This window comes from Ciona intestinalis, chromosome 1, assembly GCF_000224145.3.
Source record: "Ciona intestinalis chromosome 1, KH, whole genome shotgun sequence".
In the NCBI taxonomy this organism is placed as follows: domain Eukaryota; kingdom Metazoa; phylum Chordata; class Ascidiacea; order Phlebobranchia; family Cionidae; genus Ciona; species Ciona intestinalis.
The window spans coordinates 2,867,806-2,878,178 of record NC_020166.2 but is presented as its reverse complement, the minus strand read 5'-3'; the positions used below and the strand labels follow the sequence as shown (position 1 = coordinate 2,878,178).

Genomic DNA, 10,373 nt, shown 5'->3' with positions numbered 1-10,373 from the left:
GTTTATCCAATATCCTATATTCATATTGTTTTTAAGGACCGGTTTTAATAGTCCTCAACGGACATATCAATTAACTTACTTGTTGTTACTCCGGTGTTGTTTTGCTAGATATGCATAGGCTGTCTTAATAAACTTCTGTTTTAAGCCAAATACTATTTTCACTCAGCGACTGAGCCAAACTAAACTGTCGGTAAAACTTACTTGTATGCCGCACGTGGTTAAAAGTAACTCCTATCTGTTCAGTCATGCTTAAACATTTATAAAAAATATAAGATGTTGACAAAATAACCCGAAAAATAAGGTAATTTAACCGGGAATGGTAAATAAACTGTTATTTGATGCAAAAACTACAGCCAGACAGCAAAATCCATTCATAAAACCGTGACGTAACAATGTATTATAATGGGCATTATTCGCGTCAATAGGCCTCCTATTTTCTGAGCAGTTTCGGTGTATTCCTAGGCCGTGTATTGAGTAGGCCATGGTATCATATATTATATAAAATGTTAATAAATCGCAATATGTGACTTACAAATTGCGTGTAATTATAACTTTACATAATTTTTTTAAACTTGTACTTTTTTCGTTATTTCGCTTAGCAAAATATTTTTAGATAACTTCACCATTTGTGTTGCTGTAAACAACGTTACTTTGGTCGGCTTATCCAGCTTTTCAACTGTTCAACGTTGCCCTAATTTTGACGACGTTTGTTTTTTAAGAACAAACCACTGGTCACCTGGTGATTCTAAGTAAGTTTTTTATATAAAGTTTAAGTGAAAAAACAAATTTATTTTGCGCGCCAATTATTTTGGACGCCAAATTCAGGTTCTCTTTATTCGGATTATATATAGTAGGGTGGGGAAAGACGGGAGATCTTTTGCACATAATATATATCCTGATCGTGTTTTAAACAAATTACAACGGTCTATGGGAGTCGTGAGGATACGGTTTTATAATTCTTTGAATTTTTTTTTGTTTACTACCAAATTGCACGGGAAAATAGATTGAAAAGTTGTCCCATCTTCCCCCACCACCATATACCCGCGTTATACCCTTGCTGACTGAGTTTTATTGTTTATATATATGGTCGGTTTGAGTAAGATACAGGTAAACAATATCCATCTTATACTGCAGCAATATAAATGGTACCGTCAGCAATTGTTTGTTTAAACTTAAACTCGAAACGAGTTAAAATTAATTTTAGAAAATCGAAAAATACAGGATATAGCGACAAAACAAGTTGTTAAAACAGGTTTACAGTTAAAAAACACAACGCAAAAAAACGTTAAAATGGTTTTGTGTTTACACATGTATTTCTCGACAACCGTACACAAAAGTAAACCCATCGTATTCGTTTAGATATTGGACGAAAGGTTGCGCAACTCAATCTTCATGCTTGAGTGAAAATAGCCTTAATAGCGCCACCTGTCGACCAGGAACTCAAGGTTCTTCATGCACTTATTGTTGCGAGGGGGCAAATTGTAACGTTGGAGACATTACTGCAAGTAAGTCCATTGTACGGGTCATGTCTTTACTTTTGTTTCTATTACAAGATTAACTTGATAAAAATTAAAATTAAATGGCTCGTTTGTCTGCTAAGTGTAGCGACCACGCTTATTTTCTTTCAATTAAATGTAAAAATGTTTTTAACTGTAAGCGTGTTTTAACAACTGCTGTCTTGCCGCTATATCCTGTGTAAAAGACAAATAAAGTTAATATTTTTATATACCCTACCCTACTATATTTATGTATAACTGACTGTATCTATAAAATAAATGGTTTATTACCATAATACCTGGTCGCCTTAAAAATGCAAGCTGTGTTTTGAAGTTGCGGATTTTACTTGCGACAACGTGTCAGTGACAGATCGTATTGAATGTGGATGGTCGGGTATTACACAGGTAGATTGCTTTTTACGCGGCTGTTGTTATCTAAATGCTGGGAGCGTGTACGACAAATGGTGCTATCATACAAAATACGGTACGTTGTATTTTAAACTGTGGTCATTAAAATCAATTTATCAGCCACACAAAAAAAATAATAATAAAAAAAAAAAAATTATTACCTTTAAAGTAACATACATGATAACTCGTAAGCTGACACGAGATGTATGAAACAGAACGCACCTGTATTAGAACAACTGTTGTTTTTCGGCCACGTGAGAATAAACTAATGTACATTTATTCATTCGTTCGTTTAGATTAATCACTGTAGCTTAAATTTTGTGACACAACTTTCCGAGTAGGCTCATGTGTTAGTTTTTATTTCAATGGGTTCAAATACCCCTTATTTATCCTCGCATGACAATGTATTTCGTAACATAGGTGTACACTCGTGCCACTTACAAATTAAAAATCAACTTCGTTTAGTTTTTGTTTTTTTAGCGATACATAACCTTAGGAAAAAAGGTTTTTTTTAGTACCTAAAAAGATTTTGAAATATGGCCAATTGATAACTATTTTTTTTTTTTTTGTTATTTTTTTGGACGTTTCACGTCTTATTCGGCTTTATCAGTGTAAAATTACACTCCAAAAAAAAAAACTTTTTAAAATTAATTTATTATTTTAGTTCAACCATCAACAACAACAACTAGTAATACACCAACTACCACGCCACCAGTTATTGCGGCAGCTATTTTGGACTATTGGATTATAATAGTGATTGTTCTAGCGATTTTAATTCTCATTTTAATTGTGGCATTGATCGCTTATTGCGTCATAACGCGAAAACGAGAAAAGAAACGTGGATTTTACGAATGTGAATCAGTCTATGCGGTAAGTTATTGAGAAATGTATATTTTGTATAATTTTACAACGATGGGACACCTTTAGCACAAAATATCCTAGTTGTGTTTTAAACAATTAACAACGGTCAGCGGAAGTCGTGAGGATACGGTTTTATAATCCTTTGAATTGTTGTTTTTAACCAAATGGGACAAGAAAATATGTGTCCCATTTTCCCCTACTATATTTAACACGGAAAATAATTTATCTTTAAACTGGGTTTTTATCAGCAAACCGAGATTTCAGTTTCGTGCCTGTAACGTATTTGTACCATAATAGTGTTTTCCCAAAGGCTGATCGTGTTTGACATTTTAAAGTTCGTGTTGTTTACTTGATTACTAATGTGTATAGCTTTCGGAATTTGATTAATCACTTTTTACTTTAACAGAAACCGAACAAGAACCGTGGGCGGGTTAGAACAACTGGGAATAGCAACCCTGCAATTACTATTGAAGAAGCTATGTAAATTGTGTTTAAGCTTATTCTGTATACTTATGGTATAAATATTACGTAACTGTTATCTTAAATGTATAAAAGTCACATTAAAATTAAAAAAAATCTATTTTATTGTTCAAACTATAGTAGGGTGGGGGAAAATGGGACACCTTTGCATTCTATTTTCTCCTTCCATTTGGTAGTCAACGAAGAACGTTCAAATGATTATAAAACTATATCCTCACGACTACCATTGAACGTTGTAAATTGTTTAAAACACGATCTAAATATTTGGTTATTACGTTCTAAAGGTGTCCCATCTTTCCCCCACCTTACTATATATATTGTAACTGTATTACATAAGAATGTTACTTTAAATGCATAAAATTCACATTAAATAGCAGAAAATGATATTTTTATCTTTAAATACTCTTTGTTTAGTTGTTTGTCTAATAATTAATATTTTTCATAAACTGTTATGGTCAGTTTATTGTTTTACTCGACGCACTATCATTATATTTCACAATAAACTAGCATTTCCCCTATTCCAGTATTATCCTCTTTGTTTAAAAACGTTGCGGTTTGGAAACCTTAACACTAAACGTTAACCGCGGTTTAGCCAAGAGATATCTCTTCGGAGATACTTGTAAGGTGTGACGACACCAAATTAGCTTCATCGCCGCCGGCTAGCGACGTGAACGCGACTATATGAATGTTTCAGCCAACTGTGAAATATTCAACTTCAAGGACAGCTTCATGTCGAAAGTTTTTGATATGGAATATTTTTGGTATTTGAATTTTTTTTGTCAAGTTTTTGGCGTGAAGTATTAACCTTATACTCTGTTATGAGAGCTGGGTTTAGTTGTTTAAATACAAAAGCCGTCGAGTAGCTCTTAAGAGTTCTGAGGAGTCAGTTCTCACATATAGGCAGTAAGATTCTTGTTGATTACCACAACTCCACAGCGGGACTTCACGTTTGCGTAATAGTTTATGCAATTTGCTGTCGGGGCTAAAATTGCCTACAGCGGAATTCAATACCTTCTTCAACAGCTAAAGGATTAGAAAATATATTTGAACAGCTTCTTGTTATGAGAATGATTCCAGAGAAGTTAAAGCTATAGGCGGAAGTAATAAATGTGGTGACGCGTCAGCGAATCGTCGCAGTATGTAATATATAATGACCTATATTTGAATTTGACAGTAAGCAGACTCTCGTTTCAGTGCCTGTTTAAAAAAAAACAGTACCAGTTTTAAAAGTATAAAAAGGTATACAGAAAAATTTCACTAACAGTTCATTTATTTTGACATTTTCATCTTAGATAATTTATTTATACGTGTGATTGTCAGTTGGGAAACCAAAAAAATCTATCAGTGGTATAACCCAGACATGCGATTGACTTTAATATTCTTATTGTATACTGCTTGCCTTCTAACTCACCCTGTGAAGGCAGAATCTAACGCCAGCTATGTACCATGCTCGGATACCGAGGCAAGGCCCGGAGATGTATGTGCCAACTGCATTGCATCGAGCAGTAAACACCCAGTTCGAGGTTAGAAATGGTTATAAATATCTTTTTATTCGCAATAAATGGTATATAGTAGGGTGGGGGAAGATGGGACACCTTTAGCACATAGTTTCCAAATATCTTGTTCGTCTTTTAAACAATTTACAACGGTTTATGGGAGTCGTGGGGATACGGTTTTATAATTCTTTTAATTTTCCATGTTTACTACGTAATATGATGACAAAATAAAATAAAAAGGTGTCCCATCTCCCCTTCCCCCACTATATGTATTTATAATATATATTTACATCACTAAAATGCTCCTGTAGGAACATTCGAAAGTAATGGGTAGGGTAAGATGATACATTTATTTATTCGCATTTCTCGTCCTATTTGGTCCCATTATAAACAAACAATATAGGGTTGTATACCCTGGCTTCACAACTCCAATAGGGCGTTGTTAATTGTTAAAACACGATAAGGAAATATAAAATTTGGGTGCTGACATATTTCATCTTACCCCACAGTACTATATAGTAGGGTGGGCGGTGGGACACTTACTCATTCTATTTTTTCGATCCATTTGGTAGTAAACAAAGAACATTTAAAGGAATTATAAAACCGTATCCTTAATACGACTCCATAGACGGTTCTTAATTGTTTAAAACACGATTAAAATATTTGGATATTAATTGCAAAATGTGTCCCATCTTCTCCCACCGTACTATATATTGACTTTTCCAACACAAAAATCACGAATTTAATGAAGGTCTTTTATCTATACAGAAACTCCTGCTACTGAGATTTTAGACAGTTATGTCGAAGGGCAACAGATCTTATTTAGATTGTTGCCACGTTCAATTATATGGAAGTTTAATCCCGATACTGTGTTGGAAGCCAGGCATATTAGAGTCACTATATTTCAATGGGATGGGGGGAACAGCAGGTAAGGATTTATATATTGGGAATTCATAACGTTATTGACAATTATACAATCTATGAGTCCTAATTTATTGTATTATTGTACTATAGTATGGTGGGGTAAGATGGGGTAACCTTATCACATAAAATCCATATTTTTTTTATATTGTTTTTAAAAATAACAACGCTCTTTCCGAGTCGCGGGCCTGCGGTTAGCCTATATAATTCTGTGACTATTCTTTGTTTCCTACCAAATCAGAAAGGAAACCGATTAAAAAAAGGTCTCATAATACTCCACTCCCTAGTCTATCCCTACCGTTTTTATTTATTTTCATTGTTAATATACCTATTAATTCACATATTTTTCAGCCTTGGCGTTCCATTGCCTGGGTGCTGTGATATCCCGCTGCAAACACAGAATTGCAGTTACGTCTCGGAGCCAATTGTTTCTCCGCCTGCGAATTTAAACAACCCATCATTGCCTCCTCTGCAAAATGACGCGAACTTACCGCCCGGCGCCCCACCGTTACCCCAATTTCCCCCAAACGAGCCAGGAACGTTATTTCTTTCTCCATCGCCGACCCAAGCACCCCCACTTCCGCCTTTTCTTACCCCGCCTTTTCTTACCCCGCCTTTTCTTACTCCGCCTTTTCCTTTTCTTCCTTTTCTTAATCCGCCAGTCGCCGACGAGGTACCCAACAACAAGTATTACAGCTTATCACTGTACCGCTCCCACGTCGTAAAGAAAATGCCAGAAAGAGATTTGACCCCCATGTTTGCTATACCAGACATCTCAAACGAGCCACCAGTATGTAAGTTTAACTAGCATAGATATATAAGTGCGTAACTGACTAACTGCCATAGCTTACCACAGATTTTGAAATATTTTTTTTTATAAAAACGTATAAAAACTTACTTTTGATTAACCATACCTATTACACTACTGCTGTATAAACATAAAGCTTATATGATTCCCGGTGTAAGTGAGTTGAAAATATCTTTTCAGCATCGAACACGATGGAAACAGAAGGTCGATTCTATGTATTCGGCGCTGGTACACCAACAGAAGACTCCACAGTTTTTAAATGGATAAATTACACACGCCATCAACAGGCTGAAAAATATTCCTATGTCTGTACATTTGAGATGGAAAAAGGTACGCCTATACCTTCAAATCAGTATGGTACTTATAATAAATCCAAAAACCTGGTAGGCTACATATAATACTAAAACTACAAATATAACGTTGTAAAAAAGTTGGGTTTCATCCAAAATGTCTACCGGAGTTTTTATTAATCCGGACGCCTTTTTAGTAGTGGCAGGACATTTAAACCAAGATTTCAATAAAACTAATTGCCTTATCTAAATTAGATTATAATTCTTGTTCTCAAAAATTCAACTTTATGTGTAAATTGCCTTTACAGATGCGGTCCTGTTAAACGGCTCAAAAGAAACTTCTTTTGATGTTGATTCGTTTTTATTTGACCGCGGTGTTTACAAAATGCCTGGCTTTACTTACACAAACGACCAAGTCATAAATACTTACGAGTCAAGGGCAATAGAATGTGAAAGCAAAAGTTTCAACGGAACCGCTATCTACAATATAACTTCGAAAAACCCTGACAACTCTACGTTTACTTGCTTGCTTTTATGGTTAACTATCACTGTAAACGACAGCGTCGAAGTAAAATGCATGCCACACAACGGTAAGAACTAGCCTTTATTAAAATAAGAACAACTTGAAAAGGTAATATTTTATTCCTACAAAACAGCAACATACTCGAATGTCATCGTGTACCCTACTGTACCGAAAAAATCCTTGCCAACCACTCTGATTATTGTCGTCACAATCAGCGCATTTGCAGCCATTGTTCTTTTGCTCCTCCTCATTGTCCTGGTGTGTAGATGGAAAAAGAACTTTCACAAGATGATGAAAACAAATAAAGAAATACCGAAATCGTTGGTACGTGAAATTATGAATTTAAAATATTTTATAATATTAGGGCGTTGGCTTCGATGTATTGCATCATCGCTTGATATTATAGGCTAGTTTTGAACAATTCTGTTTTTATAATGGCGTACCGCGCCGTATGACTTAAACCAATATATAGTAGGGAGGGGGAAGATAGAACACCTTTAGCTCAAAATATCTAAATATCTTGATCCAGTTTTAAACAATTAATAACGGTCTGTATGGGAGTCGTAAGGATACGGTTTTATATATTTTTTTTCTACTAAATGGACAAGAAAATAAAATGAAAAGGTGTCCTGTTTTCCCCCCATCTTACTAAGTAATAGTTTAATGGCACGATATACAAAGTGTTTTAAAACTTATTTGTTACCGGCGCGTGTTTTTGATGACAACTTTTCTAACCTGCATACTTTTTAAGGACGTTGTTATGAATGAAGACATCAAAATAACGAAAAGTTTAAATGAAATTGAAGCTGTAAGCGTTTTCAGTATAAAGGACTACCACATGCCTGAAATTGGTAAGGCAAAACTTACTTTCATGGCCTACTTTATGGCCCAGAATTGTGACTTTCATGACCATGTGGCTTTCCAATTTATATTAGTACCTTTAAGTCGTGACAATAAGTATAGATTAAATGTAAGGCTGTTTTTATTAATTAGCACGATATAATTTTTTAAATTATAGATTATATTTTGTAATAAAAATTAGCTTTGGATAATTGCACCCATTGAATGTTCATGTAGATTCAGCGAGTGTACCAAAAATAGGCGAAGAGTCTCCAGCCCAATCTAAAAACAGAAACAAATATAATCTTCAATTATACGACACCCTGAGGCGCCAGTCTGAAACAGCAGGTAAACAGTTTGAGATCTTGACGTCATTGGTACATTAACTCTTAGAATCATGTGCCTTTTTGCGTTTCATTCTTCATAATGTGTCGTAATAATACAGGCCCCGAAGGAGAAACAATCAGCGGTACGAACGTTTTTGTGATGTCATATCAACTTAACAAGCACAAGGAAAGAGACGTCACGTCGTCAGGAGTATCTTGCGTTGAAAGTGGCTGCTCTGTTGGTTTTGACCAAAATGATGGAACTACTGGGCAGTATCGTAATGTCTTTGAAAAAGACACATACCATCAGCCGCCAATGTCACCGGACAGTGGTCTATCTTCCGCCAGCGAGAACAACAACAGCGGTTATCCTACACTTGAAACAGAAAAGGGCTCAGAAGATATTGATTGTTTTGAGCGGAAAGAAACCAAACTTTGTACTAATATCCCGCAGGTTCCAGCCCCGTGCGGTATTTATTCTAAGAGCAATGAGCTTGGAAGATATTACGAAAGAAGACATAGTTTAATGAGTGAATCAAACAGCACGATTTCAGAAGCAAGCTCATACGGTGAAATTTCGTTCGAAAGTCCAAAAATAATCCGAAAACCACAAGAAACACTGGAGATGCATCCCAACAAAGAAAGTGTTGTATACACTGTAATGCAGGGCCAAACACTGTCTGATACCAGCAAAAAGTACATTTTGAAAAACACCGAACAGTTCGACGCTTATGAAGACATGAAGTCCCAGCCGCAGAAAAACGAGTTATTACAGTTACAAATATTAGATTTACCGGTAAATTTTACTCGCCTTAAAACCAGCCCAGAAAACTCATCCACTGAACAAAACGTTTATGATCCAGCACTTGAGTACGACATTCAGCAACCCATCGAATGTGTTTCGAACTATCTGGATAAGCAGACATTGAACCCTCTATGATGAAACAGTAGTAACTTATTCTTGTATTTTATCCCTTCTTCTTCAATGCATTTTTGCCGCACTTACCAGCAGTGTATAAACAGCTCCAAACATGTCTATATTAATTTATCAATACGGCGCAAATTTTAACTTATTTTTACATATCTTTTCACAACGTTTGACTAACGTTTTCCAATAATTAAGTCGCTATTCGTCAAACAGCAGTCGATTTTCTAATATGCGTTTTATTCCGCAGGCTATGCGTGTATAATCTGCCTTCCAAGGTGTTGCCATTGCTGTACGTTACGCTACATTAAAAGAGCAATTTAAGTTTATTTAATTTCAAAACTAAATAAAAATATTTTAACTTTTAAACTCTGTTGGGGTTAATCTTCAAGTGCTTTAGACAAACATGTCGCTAATGAATCGTTTCTATTGTTGCTACCTCTGAGAAGTACTTGTGCAAGTTACCAGAGCGGCTGTACACACTAATTGATGCCACTTCAACCAACTGTGGTTTTGAGGTTCGATTAAGACTATTACCGATAAAAGAATTCCCGAGTACATTGGTTACTTGTTTTTACCAGTGGGCGGAACCATATACGTATCGGATAAAAATATAGCTTTGCAGTTTAAAATAATGTTGCTAAAGTGTTAAGAGTAACAAAACACATTTTAGATAACTTTTTAAAGAGCAAAAGGTAGTCGTAAGCATTCATTTTACTTTTTGTAGTGTCTAATATACTCAGAATTTAAGGATACTTATCTTATAAATTTGAGATGAAGAACCCGCATGTACGATGCAAGTTGAAACACGTATTCATATTTGTGCTTTTGCATGTGATAGTCTATCAAGCAACAGGTAATCATTTTTTTCTATTTACCCAACTCTAAATGTAACTTACTTTATCGTCGCGTGGCTGGAAAACGACAGTCGTTATCACACGGGTTTAACACCTCGTGCCAGCTTACGAGTTACCATGTATGTTATCTTATGGGTGATTA

The 10,373-nt window shown here is 35.3% G+C and overlaps 3 protein-coding genes across 3 annotated transcripts in view; all 3 read left to right on the top strand.

The window, feature by feature from the left end:
• The window catches only part of LOC108949297, an 8,033-nt gene extending 4,635 nt beyond the window's left edge, over positions 1–3,398 (top strand). The window contains exons 6-10 of the mRNA XM_018812062.2: positions 614–749; positions 1,360–1,505; positions 1,831–1,980; positions 2,569–2,774; positions 3,172–3,398. Of these exons, the coding sequence (XP_018667607.1) occupies positions 614–749; positions 1,360–1,505; positions 1,831–1,980; positions 2,569–2,774; positions 3,172–3,249 (716 nt within the window). The 3' untranslated portion in view covers positions 3,250–3,398. The remainder of the gene's footprint in view (positions 1–613; positions 750–1,359; positions 1,506–1,830; positions 1,981–2,568; positions 2,775–3,171) is intronic.
• Positions 3,399–4,387: 989 nt separating this feature from the next.
• LOC101242916 lies at positions 4,388–9,721 on the top strand. The gene is made up of 9 exons (XM_018811911.2): positions 4,388–4,768; positions 5,510–5,669; positions 6,014–6,456; positions 6,651–6,800; positions 7,069–7,350; positions 7,417–7,607; positions 8,035–8,134; positions 8,361–8,471; positions 8,569–9,721. The coding sequence occupies exons 1-9, from the start codon at positions 4,606–4,608 to the stop codon at positions 9,387–9,389; spliced, it is 2,421 nt and encodes an 806-aa protein (XP_018667456.1). The 5' UTR covers positions 4,388–4,605; the 3' UTR covers positions 9,390–9,721.
• A 131-nt stretch (positions 9,722–9,852) lies between these two features.
• LOC104266832 (fibropellin-3-like) overlaps positions 9,853–10,373 on the top strand; it is a 6,821-nt gene continuing 6,300 nt past the window's right edge. The window contains exon 1 of the mRNA XM_009863991.3: positions 9,853–10,230. Within this exon, the coding sequence (XP_009862293.2) occupies positions 10,149–10,230 (82 nt within the window). The 5' untranslated portion in view covers positions 9,853–10,148. The remainder of the gene's footprint in view (positions 10,231–10,373) is intronic.